The sequence below is a fragment of the Dendropsophus ebraccatus genome, chromosome 7 (genome assembly GCF_027789765.1).
Source record: "Dendropsophus ebraccatus isolate aDenEbr1 chromosome 7, aDenEbr1.pat, whole genome shotgun sequence".
Lineage (NCBI taxonomy): Eukaryota > Metazoa > Chordata > Amphibia > Anura > Hylidae > Dendropsophus > Dendropsophus ebraccatus.
In genome coordinates this window covers 80,639,428-80,656,426 of record NC_091460.1, presented here as the reverse complement: position 1 = coordinate 80,656,426, position 16,999 = coordinate 80,639,428, and the positions used below count along the sequence as shown (strand labels likewise).

At 43.0% G+C, this 16,999-nt stretch overlaps 1 protein-coding gene across 2 annotated transcripts in view; it reads right to left on the bottom strand.

The window, feature by feature from the left end:
* The window catches only part of SH3RF1 (SH3 domain containing ring finger 1), a 148,089-nt gene that overhangs the window by 29,478 nt on the left and 101,612 nt on the right, over positions 1-16,999 (bottom strand). The window contains exons 5-6 of one of the 2 annotated variants that reach the window (XM_069977823.1): positions 6,835-7,131; positions 1,703-1,813 (exon numbers count right to left, since the gene is read on the bottom strand). In XM_069977823.1, the coding sequence (XP_069833924.1) occupies positions 1,703-1,813; positions 6,835-7,131 (408 nt within the window). The remainder of the gene's footprint in view (positions 1-1,702; positions 1,814-6,834; positions 7,132-16,999) is intronic. The other variant, XM_069977824.1, reaches the window with a different exon arrangement.

Below are 16,999 nucleotides of genomic sequence, written 5' to 3'. Positions count from 1 at the left end.
GTAAATGGTTTGTCTATGGCCAGGAATATTTGGACCCCTGATTCCAGCAGGTTTCATTATCTAGAATGAACATGGTAATAAATATCTTGAAATTTTAGTATTGTACATTGTATATACAATTCCTTCTTTCTAATGTCAGTGTCATTGTGAATTAGAGGCCACATTATCTATACATGCAACATTCTAATAGCCGTGATGGCTTGTAATTATTCTACGCAATATAGCCAACACATTCACGATAAATAAATAAAAGATAGCAACATGGTTCCTTGTTCACTGCATTATCCATGAGGACAAGGGGATAAAATACTAAAGGTATTAGTGGTCAGATTAATAAATGAATGCAGGAATGTAAGAAATGAAGGTTTCCAAAAGGAGCTATTTCAAAGGAACACTAGAGATACTAGCCTGTGCTACCATCATATCTGGTTTCATTATACTATATGCTTAAAAAGAGCCGATTTCTGATGTTCTAGTTTTTCTGTGCACGTTAATACTATTAGCTGTTGTATACCAGAGAGAAAGTTGTGTAGTTCTTACTAGCCTGACACAGTGCTCTCTGCTGCCTCCTCTGTCCATGCCAGAAACTGTCCAGAAGAGAAGAGACTTGCTTTGGGGATTTTCTACTGCTCTTGCCAGTACCTGATCGGGACAGAGATGGCAGCGGGGAACACCTTGTGTGGCTGGAAAGTAGTAATATTTCTATTTGAGGAAAGTGTAATAAAGATATGTGGAGACTAGAGATGAGCGAACCGGGTTCGGGTTCGAGTCGATCCGAACCCGATCGTTCGGTATTTGATTAGCTGGGACTGCTGAACTTGGATAAAGCTCTAAGGTTGTCTGGAAAACATGGATACAGCCAATGACTATATCCATGTTTTCCACATAGCCTTAGGGCTTTATCCAACTTCAGCAGCCACCGCTAATCAAATGCTGAACGTCCGGGTTCGGATGGACTCGAGCATGCTCAAGGTTCTCTCATCTCTAGTGGAGACCTATAAAAAAATTAGACTAGACTAGTTTAGACTAACCTAAAGCATACTTTATGTAGAACGGCTTGTGCATATTTTTATTCTTGGGGGTACTGTGATTTCAGGTATTTCCAGACATCTGACTGTGGGTGATCAATTTAAGGCTAGAGCTATTATAGCCAAATATCTGGGATACACAGTATGTGCACCAACCTCACATACTGTCATAACCCAGAGAATTTCAATTTATTTAAAGCTTGTTTTAAAAAATATCAATCCTACTAATTCAGGAGCACGTTACAGCCTGCTCAGACTCTAAAGCCTACTGCTTCCTCCATTAGAAAAACGTAATCTTCCATTTCCTTAAGTTGTAGAGCAAAGAGATCGAAGACTGGAGAGTGTCCAAAAAACAGAAAAAAAAGTGGTAAAATACATTCTTTCTACAAAAAAAAGAACATTTTCAAAACCAGTTCATGTTGTTTAAGTTGAAGAAAGGAATAAGAGATGAGAATAAAAGAGCCCCCCAACCATAAAGTCCGAGGGTAAAAGAGAAAAGGTTCCTCCAGTAAATCAGAGCAGAAAGATAGAGCTTATGGCCAGTTTACAGAGAAGCAGATGAAGGGCCCACTTACTTATAGCCAGAGGATAAGATCACAACCAGCTTATAGACAAGATAGAGGTAAGGTCTAGAATTCACCCCAGAGCAGAAACACTTAACGCCTACTACTTACTCCCAGAGCAGCTTGGAAGGTGATTTCCGGTGGGAATGTAAATGCAGGGCCACTAACTACAGGGCTGCTCGGGGGAGGGGTCACAATAAGCCCTGTAGTACTGATATGGACCTGACAGAAATAAGACACAAGGACAAATAAACAAATGGATTATGCTTTAATATATGGAAAGCTGCTTAACCAAGAGCCATAAAATCCGAAAAATAAATTGTCGACGGGAAACATGGTGAATGATTAACATATTGAAAATTTCAACAATTACTATTATTGATAAAAAATAAACTTTTCCATATATCCCTTAATTTGTAATAAATATAACGTATGTTTTTATAATTGGCGTTCAGCCAATGACTATCTACCCTAAAGCCACCATAAGTAATCTACCAACAAATCTCATGGCCAGCTTCATAGTCAAGGATTCTCTTGTGAAAAATAAAGTGTTTGTATCCAGAGTAAGGCTATGTTCACACTACGTAAAAGTATGGCCGTTGTTGCCATCAGCAACAACAGCCGTACTTTTTGCGGAGCGCAACATAACCTTATCTGATATTGGATCCCGGCCAGAGGGTATACACATCATATACGCGCCGGCCAGGATCCCATACGGGGCCGCAAATAACTGACATGTCAGTTTTCTGTGGCCAGAATTCAGTGAATTCCGGCCGCAGAAAGCCCTGTCAGTTCACACAGTGAAGCGAGCGGCTCCGGCCGCTTGCTTCACTTTGTGCTATGGGAAGCTCTGATGCGGGCGCGCACTGATGCGCCCGCATCAGAGCTCTGCGGCTGGAAAGATCATCCGGACGGTACTTAAGTACCAGCTGAGAGGATCCGGCCAGAGATTCCGGTCACGGAATGGCCGGTCTCTTACGTAGTTAGCCTAAATGACATGAAAGTGTCAGAAGTAACAATAAATCATGCCTCAGAGACAAATTACAATTAAAGGGTACTCTGTTAGAAAAAAACCTTTCTTTCAAATCAAGTTTTCCAGCACTTATCAGCTGCTGTATGTCCTACAGGAGGTGTTGTTTTATTTCTAGTCTGGCACAGTGCTCTCTGCTGCCACCTCTGTCTGTGACAGGAAGTGTCCCGAGCAGGAAAGGTTTATTATGGGGGTCTGCTCCTGCTCTGGACACATCCCAAAAAGGACAGATGTGACAGCAGGAAGCAAAATGTTAGACGGGAAAGAACTACATGTATCTTTAAACAGAACTGACAAATCTGTATAACTTAAATACTAGTTAATTTGAAACCATTTTTTTCCAGAATAATCCTTTTTAGATCAAATGTATTATCTAATCTAGTAATCTTTGAGTCACTGCCTTTTTTGTTTTTGTTTTTTGCAGAAATCAATAGTCCAGGCAACTTATCTGCATTCAAAAAGACTTTACCTCAGGTCCCCCCCTCCCTCCTTTTTTCCATTCACTGCAAATTGTAGTGCCCCGTCTGTTCTATGGAGAGGGGAGGGGGAGGAGGGGAGATTAGTTGGCAGCAGAGAGCAGAGAACAAAGTATTACACAGCGAGAACTGTGTGAAAGCTGGTATTCAGAGGTCAGAGCTGACCTCAGAGGAGATAGCCCGGTGATGTAACTGTAAATTAACTCTTCGTTGTCCTGTTTTGGTTCCTCATCTCCCTCCACCCCTCCCCTCTCCATAGACAACCATGAAGACAGGGGGGAGAGCTTCAAACTGCTTTTTCATGATAAAAATGCATTTTTCGGCTATAAACCCAATTACAAAGTTTCTTAAAATCACCTGTACTATTGATTTATGCAAAAATAAAAAATAAAAATAAACGACAGTGACACTTTAAGACTTACAGCATGCCCCTATGATTACCTGCTGCTGCTATAAAAAAGCTACAATTTGTGGACATTTCAAATACAAAATCACTCTAAGGTATAAACTTTGAAAGCTATTCCTTACACAGACCATTTATCACTGTGTGACTCACTGTTTTCCATGTCCTCATATTCTGGGCTCACTACAGGATAATAAATTCCCATCAAGTCATAAGCTAGTCTAATGGGCAAGTCCCCGAAACAAGGCATGACTCATATACAGTAATCCCCTCACATAAAGGAAATATATGCTTTGCTGGTGTATACTATTATCACTTCTTGGTGGGTTTTATTTTTTTATTAGTTCTAAGGTATTCTGCATGCCCCCATTATAGTGGTGCCATGGGACACTACAAATATAGATGACTGTAGACTAGTAGATACGCCTGTGCACAAAGTCAAATGACTTAAAAGATCCTAAAATACCCTTTATGGGAATTCTGTGTCAATAGAGACCATTGTCATCTGTGAGTCACAGCAGAAATGAGCTCTCTCTGTGCAGGACCTAACTTGTCTGGATACTACATGGACTGTCCATGTTTTCAGTGGACACTTTGTAATGCCTGATACCCCCACATAGATGACAGCAAGTTACTGGGGGCCCCTGCCGCAGGATATCATGTGATCATTTTACAACTGGGGGACTCCTACAGCAAAAGTGTTTGTCAACACAGACAATCACTTTAATTTTTATAGTCACAATCATTGTAAATATTATTACAAGAAAATAGCGGATCTATAATAGAGCTTCTGGCAGATTTACTTGTGCTAATCACAGTATATTGCTCCTCTGTAGTGATGAGCGAGCGTCCATCAGAAAATTGTCCGGGTTTGGAAATGGCTGAACCCAAACACTCCGCATTCAACTCCTGGCGTCTAGAGAAGTTGGAGGCCGCTCGTAGGAAGTCCTGTAAAACATGTTTTCCTGGCAGCCCTAGGACGGCATCCAACTTCTCCAGACACAGAGTTGAACACCAAGTGTTCCATAGCTGGCTTGCTTGACAAAGAAATAAGGCAGAATAGTAGACAATAACAGACTCGGATGTTATGAGGGAAGGGACATAGTAAAGCTGTGACCTTTAATTATAAAAGCTATACTATCCTGGTAATAAACGGAGGGGAACCATTGGGGGGAAAGCTGGCAGAGCAGTATACTCATTGGAGAGGTTGGTGGAACAGAATAATCACTGGAGGAGGCTGATGGAGCAGTATAATTATTAGAGGAGGCTGATGGAGCAGTATAATTATTAGAGGAGGCTGATGGAGCAGTATAATTATTAGAGGAGGCTGATGGAGCAGTATAATTATTAGAGGAGGCTGATGGAGCAGTATAATCACTGGAGGAGGCTGATGGAGCAGTATAATTATTAGAGGAGGCTGATGGAGCAGTATAATTATTAGAGGAGGCTGATGGAGCAGTATAATTATTAGAGGAGGCTGATGGAGCAGTATAATTATTAGAGGAGGCTGATGGAGCAGTATAATTATTAGAGGAGGCTGATGGAGCAGTATAATTCACAGGGTGAAGCTGGTGGAACAGAATAATCACTGGAGGAGGCTGATGGAGCAGTATAATTATTAGAGGAGAGTGATGGAGCAGTATAATTATTAGAGGAGAGTGATGGAGCAGTATAATTATTAGAGGAGAGTGATGGAGCAGTATAATCACTGGGGGAGGCTGATGGAGCAGTATAATCACTGGAGGAGGCTGATGGAGCAGTATAATCACTGGAGCAGGCTGATGGAGCAGTATAATCACTGGAGGAGGTTGATGGAGCAGTATAATCACTGGAGGAGGTTGATGGAGCAGTATAATTATTAGAGGAGGTTGATGGAGCAGTATAATTATTAGAGGAGGCTGATGGAGCAGTATTATTATTAGAGGAGGCTGATGGAGCAGTATAATTATTAGAGGAGGCTGATGGAGCAGTATAATTATTAGAGGAGGCTGATGGAGCAGTATAATTATTAGAGGAGACTGATGGAGCAGTATAATTATTAGAGGAGGCTGATGGAGCAGTATAATTATTAGAGGAGAGTGATGGAGCAGTATAATTATTAGAGGAGGCTGATGGAGCAGTATAATCACTGGAGGAGGCTGATGGAGCAGTATAATTATTAGAGGAGACTGATGGAGCAGTATAATTATTAGAGGAGGCTGATGGAGCAGTATAATCACTGGAGGAGGCTGATGGAGCAGTATAATTATTAGAGGAGACTGATGGAGCAGTATAATTATTAGAGGAGAGTGATGGAGCAGTATGATTATTAGAGGAGAGTGATGGAGCAGTATAACTATTAGAGGAGAGTGATGGAGCAGTATAATTATTAGAGGAGGCTGATGGAGCAGTATAATCACTGGAGGAGGTTGATGGAGCAGTATAATTATTAGAGGAGACTGATGGAGCAGTATAATTATTAGAGGAGAGTGATGGAGCAGTATAATCACTGGGGGAGGCTGATGGAGCAGTATAATCACTGGAGGAGGCTGATGGAGCAGTATAATCACTGGAGCAGGCTGATGGAGCAGTATAATCACTGGAGGAGGTTGATGGAGCAGTATAATCACTGGAGGAGGTTGATGGAGCAGTATAATTATTAGAGGAGGTTGATGGAGCAGTATAATTATTAGAGGAGGCTGATGGAGCAGTATTATTATTAGAGGAGGCTGATGGAGCAGTATAATTATTAGAGGAGGCTGATGGAGCAGTATAATTATTAGAGGAGGCTGATGGAGCAGTATAATTATTAGAGGAGACTGATGGAGCAGTATAATTATTAGAGGAGAGTGATGGAGCAGTATGATTATTAGAGGAGAGTGATGGAGCAGTATAACTATTAGAGGAGAGTGATGGAGCAGTATAATTATTAGAGGAGGCTGATGGAGCAGTATAATTATTAGAGGAGGCTGATGGAGCAGTATCATTATTAGAGGAGAGTGATGGAGCAGTATAACTATTAGAGGCGGCTGATGGAGCAGTATAACTATTAGAGGCGGCTGATGGAGCAGTATAATTATTAGAGGAGAGTGATGGAGCAGTATAATCACTGGAGGAGGTTGATGGAGCAGTATGATTGTTGGACAAGGTGGCAGAGCAGTTAAATCATTGGGAGAAGTTGAAACATCAGTTTTATCACTGGGGAAAGTTTGTATATCTCATTGACTCTAAGTATCAGAGTAACACAGCAAACAAAAATATAAAATATAGCCCTCAAAACACACAAAAGTCCCAAGACATATCATATTGTTGTCTGTTGAAAGATAAGTCTGTTACTAGATGGCGCTTTCCTCACCTGAGAAGGAGCACTGCAAGACAGCCCAGAGAGTTCACTGATTCTGGCAGCAGCTGTGGGGTTGCTGGAGCTGATAAGCACAGGAGGACTGATCTCCATGGAATGACGGTTCTGAACAGACTGCGATGACTTGTTAGACATGGTGAGGGAGGTAAAGGAGTGACGTTTTTTGGTGTTCTTCTTGGTATCTGTGTGCTTCTGAGAAGAGCTGCTATGTGTTGTCCCCGAAGTTCCTTCCCCAGAGTCCACTCCTGAGGGCTTGTCTAACTCTATGAGTTGCTTAGCTGCTGAATTGAACTGAAAACAGATATGATTTACAATTAGCGGGTTCATATGTCTAGTAGAAAAAAAATAGAACACTGTTATTTATGTCTTCTAAGGCTAAGTTCACATCTGCATTGGCAGTGCTATAGGAGGCCAAGTCACAGATTACATTTACCAGTGGCCGGCCCACTGCACAAGGAAGGCCTCTAACTAGAATGGGCTCTGTTAGGTTCCTGGTTGGTATTTACCATTTATCTGGATATTAACCCCTTAAGGACAGAGCCTGAAATGGCCTTAATGACAGAGACAAATTTTATGAATATGACCAGTGTCACTTTAGTCATTAATAACTTCGGGATGCTTTTACCTATCCGGCTGATTCTGAGATTGTTTTCTCGTGACATATTGTACTTTACATTTCTGGTAAATTGGAGTCGATACTCATAACAAATCTTTATGAAAAAAACCCAAATAATGTGAAAAAATGTGAAAAAATGCATTTTTCCAACTTTGAAACTTCTTTGCGTATACAGAAAGTGGTTATACCACATAAATTATATATTAAATAGCATTAGCAACATGTCTACTTTATGTTGGCGGTATTTATTAAACTATCTTTCATTTTTTTTCGACGATAGGAAGCTTAAAACATTAGCAGCAAATTTCCAAATTTTCAGTAAAATTTCAAAATCAGATATTTTTAGGGACCTGTTCAGGTTTAAAGTGTATTTGAGGGGCCTGTATGTTAGAAAGCCCCACAAAGCACCCCATTTCAGAAACTGCACCCCCCAAACTCTGCAAAAGCATATCCAGAAAGTGTTTTAACCCTTTAGGGGAGTCACAGAAATAAAAGCCAAGTGTGTAAGGAATTTGAAAATTTTAATTTTCTGTGCAGAGATTTTATTGTAATCCAATATTTTTCATAATTATAAACCTATTACCAGAGAAATGCACCCCAATAATTATTGCCCCGTTTCTGCAGTTTATAGAAATACCCCATATGTGGCCCTAATGCATTGTTTGACGCAACCACAAGCCTCAGATATAAGGGAGCGCCTAGTGAATTTCAACGCCTCCGTTATATTTGGTCATTTTTGACTGTACCACTTCAGGTTGGCAGAGGCTCTGGGGTGTCAAAACCTAAAAAACACCCCTAAAGGGACACCATTTAGAAAACTACACCCCTCAAGGAATGTAACAAGGGGTGCGGTGAGCATCTGGACCCCACAGGTGCTTCACAGATTTTCCCAACAATATGGCGTGAAAAAAGAAAAATTTATTTTTTACACTAAAACGTTGTTCTAGCCTTCAATTTTTCATTTTCTTAAAGGGATAAGAGGCAAAAAAAGACAAAAAATGTGTAGCGCAGTTTCTCCCGAGTACAGAAATACCCCACATGTGGCGATAGAGTGCCAAGGGGGCGCAGGACGAGCCTCCAAAGGGAAGGAGCGCCAATTGGCTTTTGGAAGCTGAATTTCACTGAAAAGGATTTCAAGGGCCATGTCGCATTTACAGAGCCCTCGTGCTGCCAAAACACTGGAAACCCCCCACAAGTGATTCCATTCTGGAAACTACACCCCTCAAGGAATCTAACAAGGGGTGCAGTGAGCATATGGACCCCACTGGTGACGGGCACAAATGTGGAACAATGTGACGTGAAAGGGAAAAATTTCATTTTTTCACTTTCATGGCACAAATGTGCCCGTCATCAAGGGGTCCATATCCTCACTGCACCCCTTGTTAGATTCCTTGAGGGGTGCAGTTTCCAGAATGGGGTCACTTGTGGGGGGTTTCCAGTGTTTTGGCAGCAGGAGGGCTCTGTAAATGCGACATGGCGTTCATCATCCATTCTAGCCAAATCCAACCTCCAAAATCCAAATGGCGCTCCTTCCCTTCGGAGGCTTGCCCTGCGCCCACATGGCGCTTTATGTCCACATGTGGGGTATTTACGGACTCGGGGGAAATTGCGCTACACATTTTGTTTTTTTTCTCCTCTTTTAACCCCTTGTGAAAATGATATATTCAAGGCTAAACCAACATTATAGTGTAAAAAATGTAATATTTCATTTTCACGCCACATTGTTCCACATTTGTGTCCGTCACCAGTGGGGTCCATATGCTCACTACACCCCTTGTTACATTCCCTGAGGGGTGTAGTTTCCATAATGGGGTCACTTGTGGGGGGTTTCAACTGTCTTGGCAACACAGGGGCCTTTTGAATGCAACATGGCCCCTCGAAATCCATTCCATCCAAATCCAGCCTTCAAAAACCAAATGGCGCTCCGTCCCTTCGGAGGCTTACCCTGCACCCGCATGGCGCTTTATGTCCACATGTGGGGTATTTCCGTACTCAGGGGAAATTGCTCTACACATTAAATGTTTTTTTTTATCTTTTAACCCCTTGTGAAAATGAAAAAACATGACAAGATTAATGATTTAGAGTAAAAATTTTACAAAAATTACACTAAATGTTGGTCTAGCCTTGATTTTTTTCCATTTCCACAAGGGGTTAAAAAAGAAAATGAACACAAAACGTGTAGGGTAGTGTCCCCTGAGTACGAAAATACCCCACATGTGGACATAATGTGCCATATGGGCACAGGGCAAGTCACCAAAGGGACAGAGCGCCATTTAGAGGCTGGAATGGAGGATGGAGGCCATGTCGCAATTACAAAGCTCCTGTGCTGCCAGGACAGTAGAAACCCCCGACAAGTGACCCCATTCTGGAAACTACACCCCATAAGGAATCTAACAAGGGGTGCAGTGAGCATATGGACCCCACTGGTGACGGGCACTTACGTAGAACATGTGCCGAGAAAATAAAAAATACAATTTTTTTCATTTTCACGTCCCAAATGTGGCCGTCACCAGGGGGCCATATCCCCGCTGCCCCCCTTCTTAGATTCCTTATGGGGTGTAGTTTCCAGAATGGGGTCACTTGTGGGGGGTTTCTACTGTCCTGGCCGCACAGAGGCTTTGTAATTGCGACATGGCATCCTCTAATGGGAATGGCGGCCATACCTACTTAGCTGGGGAAAAGGGACAATTCTAATTTATTTGGGGGTATTAGGCCAATTATTAGTTTATAAGGTTGGAAATGACAGGTGTCCATCAAATTCAACCTGTGTTGATCCAGAGGAAGGCAAAAAACCCTCTTAAGGCAGACGACAGTAGCCTCATCACAGGGGAAAAATTCCTTCCCGACTCCATAATGGCGATCAGAATAATCCCCAGATCAACGTGACCCCTGAAATAGGAATAAGGGACAGAATTTAGATAATGTAGAACCCCAATGACGTGTGGTACGCCTTGAAGCGATCCAGTATGCAGAGGCCGGGGGGATCAGGACAGGCGTCACACTGGAAAATGTTGTCCTTCCTGATCCCCCTGTTACGCCACACTCTGCACTTCTTCTGGGGTCTCCTGTTCTCCAGTGTGGGGGACGTCACCTGGAAAATGTTGCCCTGGTGCGATACGGGGTCCTTCATATCCAGAAGTGCTGGGTCCGCTCCATGGCTGCTAAATATTAGGGCGCTATTACTGCTTCTGATATGTTCGGATCGTGCCGCAAGCTACAGGGCAGCGAGAGACCAGAGGAGGGGGCGCTGGTATAAAAGTTATCCCCGTACAGGTGGTGACCTTTATCCAGCAGTGGGAAGATCAGTTCCCGGACGATCTTCCCACTAACTCCGAGGATGGGGGGGCGGGGGGCATCTGGGGGCTGGATTCGGGTGTCCCTTCCTACATACACTCTAAGGGTACATGCACACTGCGGAATCGCGACAGATAACCCTTCGTGCATTCCACAGCTGGCACCCACCGGCGGACTGATGCAGGCGCGCGTCTCCACACGTGTCATAGACTCCATTCTATGCACGGGCGGATTCCGCTCTCCGTCCAACGTGTTCATTCTTTGGATGGACGATGGAATCCGCCCGTGCATAGAATGGATTCTATGACACGGGTGGAGACACATGCCTGCATCAGTCCGCCGGCGGGTGCCAGCTGCGGAATGCACAAAGGGTTATCCTTCGCCATTCCGCAGTGTGCACGTACCCGAAATCTGTAAGTGTACCCTAAGGCACGCTCACAGAGTTTGTAGAATTTCACACCATACCGTCATCTCTTATTGGGACGGTACTGGCGGAAAAGATGTGTCTGGGGGGCAGCGTACGCTACGCTACCCCCAGACACGTCATTGGAGGATAAGGATGATGAGGATGAATGGAGGAACGAAGGACCCCCCATTCATCCTCACTGGCTGTTTCGGTGTCGGAGGTAATAATAACGTATCCCTCTGACGCCGAAAACACCCTGGGGGCCATCTTTATACGGGGATTGGTATATGGGGTATGTAGTGGTGTAGTGTCAAACTTTATTCAATGTAGTGTGGTGTAATGTAGTGTTTTTTACGTGTTTTTTTACAGTAAGTATAAAAAAAAAAACCTACGCCAACAAAGGAGTTGCTGATAAATGCCGCACTTATGTGCGGCACTTATAAGCAGACCGTGGCAGTAGAATATAGAAAAAAAACACCCTACGCCAAAAAGGAGGAGTTGCTGATTAGCAGCGCACTTTCGTGCGATGCTGATCAACACGCAGCGGCGATAGGGTGCGGAAAATAGAAAAAAAAAAATTAAAAAAAAAAAAAAAAAAAAAAAATTTCTACATTTGAACATCCCTGTAGCTGCTGATAAGTGTATTACACATATCAGCCGCTAGAGGGCAGCAGAGCGCAAAATACGGAAAGAGCCGACGCTGGAGCCGAAAATAGCCGAGAGAAGCCGAACGTGACGTCACGGAAGAAGCCGAAGACCCGAACGAAGACGAGGATGCCGCGAACCCGGAAGACGCCGATCAGGAGCCCGGGACAGGTGAGTAATGTACAAATACCTGCTCTGGACCCCTCAGCTACCTAGCTGAGGGGTCCAGGGCAGGTATTTACTATATTGTGGGACTCTGATCGCCGTGCCACCGGCCCGATCGCCGTGAATGGCCGGCCGGTACCGGCCGGCCGTTCACGGCGATCGGGCCGGTGGCACGGCGATCACCATTACTTTTTACAGTAATGGCGGTCGGTGCCGTCCTCGGACAGCACCGACCGCCATTTTTTTCCGGGTCATCGGGTCGCCGATGACCCGGAAAGGTTCCGATCGCCGCTATTGGCTGATCTGAATTGATCAGCCTATAGCGGCGATCGTAAGCACGGGGGGTGTTAACCACCCCCCGTGCCGTGAAGCTAAGATGGCCTGCTATGATTTATAGCAGGCCATCTTCCCCGACCGCTGTGTGTGAACACGCAGCGATCGGGGAAACATCGGGCGTAAATTTACGCCCTGATGCGCCAAGTACCAGGGCGCGAGGGCGTAAGTTTACGCCCGATGTCGTTAAGGGGTTAACAGGTCAGAAATGTTAATTACCTTTTTTGGTCCAGGTATATGAACAGATTCTGCTATGGTGGCACTGAATGAAGCCTCCAACCCAGATTTATACCAAGCCTTAACTTTCTCAGGACTCAAGTAGTGATGGTACTTTCAGAAATTAAGTGTGGTCCCTCAGAGATTACTCTTGAATAGATTAAAAACTCAGTGTTTAACCCTTTGAGGACCAGGCCCAAAATGACCCATTAGACCGCACAAATTTTCATTTTTGCGTTTTCATTTTTTCCTCCTCCCCTTCTAAGAGCTCTAGCACTTTCATTTTTCAATCTACAGGGCTTGTTTTTTTCAAGAATAGGTGTACTTTGTAATAGCATCTTTCATTCTACCATAACATGTATGATGGAACCCCAAAAATATAATTTATGAATATAAATTATTTAAAATATAAATTGGTGAAATTGTAAAAAAGAATGCAATATGGTAACTCCCAGTGCCTACGTAGTGCACTATACGGTAAAAGCAACATGATACCATTACTCTATAGGTCAGTCAAAACACAACCATATGCAGGTTTACACAGATTCTCTTATGTTATATATATTTTTTTATATAATCCTTTTTTTTTGCAATTAATTAATAAAACGGCCCTATTGTGACGCTTATTACTGTTTTAGTTTTTCACCTATGGGACTGTATGGGGTGTAATTTTTTCCGCCAATATATCTAGTTTTTATTGATACCATATTTGTGTAGCATGGACGTTTTGATCAATTTTTTATATATATATAATGTAACAAAAAAAAAAAAAAAAAAAAATCGGTAATCCTGGCACTTTTCCCCTCTTTTCGTTTAAGCCGTTCACGATGAGGATTGTTATATTTTATTAGATTGGACAATTACGCACGCTACAGTATATTATATGTTTGTTTATTTATTGTTATATGTTTTTATTTATATAATGGGAAGGGGGGGGTGATTTTAACTTTTATTGTGGGAGTGGCTTTGGGGTATTTTTAAAAACATTTTTCTTTTTTTTTTTTCTTTTTCTTTTACACATTTTAAGTCCCCTTGGCGGACTGTTACCTGCAATCCTCAGATTGCATACACTGATCATTGCTATGCTATAAGCATAGCATTGATCAGTGTAATAGGCGCTCTGATGATTGAGCCTGCCTGTGGCAGACTCAAGCAACAGAGCACCGATCGGACCGCATGGAGGAAGGTAAGAGACCTCCAGAGGTCTGTTAAAATGATCGGGACCCCCGCAGTGTGACTGTGTCCCGATCGGTAGGTGACAGGGGCTGCCCCTGTCACACTTAAACGCGGCGTTTAAGGGGTTAATGGCAGACTGCAGCCTGTCGTTAACAAAGAGGCCCCCACCTGCTATGAACCATACTTCGCTCCGGAGCGCGCTTCATAGCGGGATAAGCACTCAGGACGTACAGTTACACCATCCAGGGTTGTCTAGGGGTTAACCAAAACATAGTGTTTTCCCAAATTCGCTTTGTCCACCGCTAAAAGGCAGCGCCAAATACCAAGCTCTCATGGTCTATAAGACTCTACATCGCAGTTTTGCAATCTCCTTAAAGGGACTCTGTACCCACAATCTGACCCCCCCAAACCGCTTGTACCTTTGGATAGCTGCTTTTAATCCAAGATCTGTCCTGGGGTCTGTTTGGCACATGATGGAGTTATTGTCCTTAAAAAATTTACTTTTAAACTTGCAGCCCTGTGTCAAATTGGGGTGGCCTAGAGTACCTAGGATTGCAACACTCCTCTGTCCCTCCTCTTCATCATTAGGAATGCCCCTTGAACAATTTCTCCTATTCATCACCTGTGTAAACACTGCACATGAGCTGGATCATTAAGGCAACTGTGCAGTGTTCAGACAGGTGATGAATAGGAACATTCCTGCCTGGGGGCATTCTTAATGATGAAGAGGGCGGGGGAGGTGGGATGGAGGGGCGTTGCAATCCTAGGGAGCACAGATTTTAGGCCACACCAATTTGACACAAGGCTGCAAGTAGCACAGATTTTAAGCCTACCTCAACTTGCCATGAAATACTAAGTAAAAGGCCTTTTACACAGGCCAATTATCGCGCAAAAAAAACCAACAACCACTAAATCGTTTGAATTTAAGCGATAATCTTCTGGTGTAAATGTGTCAACGATCAAATGAGGAACTAATATTCATTTGTATGTCATTGATCACATCTTTTGAGCTGAACTCAAAACCATTGTTAATCGTTTGCAAGTCTTTCAGTGTAAACAATGTTCACAGTTTATAGACACAAACGCAATTACGAACATTCACGAACATTACAAACTTTTCTCAGCGATGTATCCTTATGTCTAAACACCTAATCGTTTAAAACGAAAAATCATTGCTTGTTGTTCGCTAAATGATCAATTACATGATTTATCTGTCCATGTAAAAAAAACTAAAGATGAGACACCACTGCATCTTGGCTAAATGGACTTGAATTATCTGGTGCTATCCAATCCCAGATCTTACTGCCAGAGCCATTCAGGGTAGCTTCACATGTCCATATCGCTGCGTATTTAACGCTGGTGCGATTTTTACATGCGAGTTTTGATTTTCACATGATTTTCATGTGAAAATCAAAACTCGCATGTAAAAAATCGTACCAAAACGCAGCGATAAAAACGCAGCGAAAAATACGCAGCGTTAAGCGTTAAGGCACCCTCACACTGTTTTTTTGTCCCACTTGTTCTGCACTGTCCTAGTGTTCTGTTTCTTTCTACCCTTTTAGTATTATCTTTTGATCATTGCATTGGAAAATTGTTCAATAACTACAAGGCATGCACCGCACTTCTCAGTCAACAGAGTCAGAAACCAGTTCAATAGCTCCCATGCTGTTTCTTTAATAATCCCGGAATAAATACTAATTTAAAAGAGTAACTGCTGGAGCATGAAGGAAAGGTACCGCATTGTTTTTCCAATGTACTACAATACAAAATCTTAGTCATGGGACTAAGTTTTGTAACAAACATGAAGCTGCTGAAACAAAAGATGCTTTTCATTCCTTCCCAGCTCTCTGCAGTTTGTTTAATAAAACCGACGGGTGACGCAGAGCTATTAGACAACGTGCGAGCGATCACCCCGGAGCTTTGTCACTTTTCCTTCAGGCTTGTTCTTCCATTTAATTAAGATATTTGTTTATCTCCTGAAATTATAGAGATCTGCATGCTGATTCCTGGGCAAAGAAAAGTTTCCCTGTACCCATGGGACCGCTCTGATACAGGATCCAGGGTCTACAGCTTATTCGGGAAAGATGGCTACAAAACACAGCCATATGTCAGCCTTATCTAGTTCATTAGTCAGGCATGCATGTTTAACTATTAAGATGCCTAGGGTTATTCAGAGAACATCAGTTTCAAGCACTCTGTTTTTTATGGTAACAACCTCTACTATCAAGCATAAACTGTACACAGCTTAATCTGGGAACTGATGAAATTACATCTGACACGGTGTGATGGAAGTAATGGAACAGGATTCCTGGTAAGGTTGACTACAGAGAAATTCAGCTGAGAGAACCATTGACAAATGTCAGTGCTGGTATCTGGGCATCATTACACGTGGATTGTTTCCAGCTGATCAGAGTTTACTGGGAATGTTTATGGGATCTAATATTTTTCTCAGCAGATAATCACTATTTCTCATTGCTGATAGTAATCAGCCACACATTTCCAATGTCATGGAATACACATCCTGTCAGCCATGTCATTATGTCATATGGCCCGAATATAGCGTTACAAGATTTAAACCTGTATGGTTTTATTAAGTTAACCCTTCAGAGTGATGATACAGTGATTTTAGTATTTTCACTACTGTAAGGGCCCATTCACACTGAGCAAAAGTAGCGGAATTTTAAGTGGAGCCAGCGCCACAGGCACAGCTTGAAATTTCAAGGGGATTTCTTGTGCGCCTCTGCTCTCCACCCAAAGTATTGACATCATAAAATCTATTCAACCTTATTGAGGATATGTACTTTGTGTAGTTACGTAGTGAGGTTTATGAAGTCATTAAGGGTAGCTTTACACGTACCGGATTCGCTGCGATTTTGCAAGTTTGCCGCAAAATCTGCTTGCGAAGGGTCACATTTTTGAAAGGGTCACATTTTCATTCCGCTGCCTGTATGTGACCTGGCCCCTTTAACCCTCCGCAGCATACATTACCTGCTCGGCACCACGACTGCAAGTGAGGCTCCTGGCTCCCCTCGGTCCCCATCAGCCAATCAGTGCTGGGTGCACTGATTGGCTGATGGGGACGACGGGAGCCTTACATGTAGCCGCTGCACCGAGCAGGCAATGTATGCTGCGGGCAGCGGGCAGTTAAATGGGCCGGGTTACATATCCGCAGCAGAATGAAAATTACACTGTGGATTTGTAACCCCATAGAACTTCACACTACCAGGATTTGCATCAAATTTCTCTGCAAACTCGCAGTGTGAAATCCGCTGCAAATTCGGTACGTGTGAAGGTACCCTAAGGGTGGG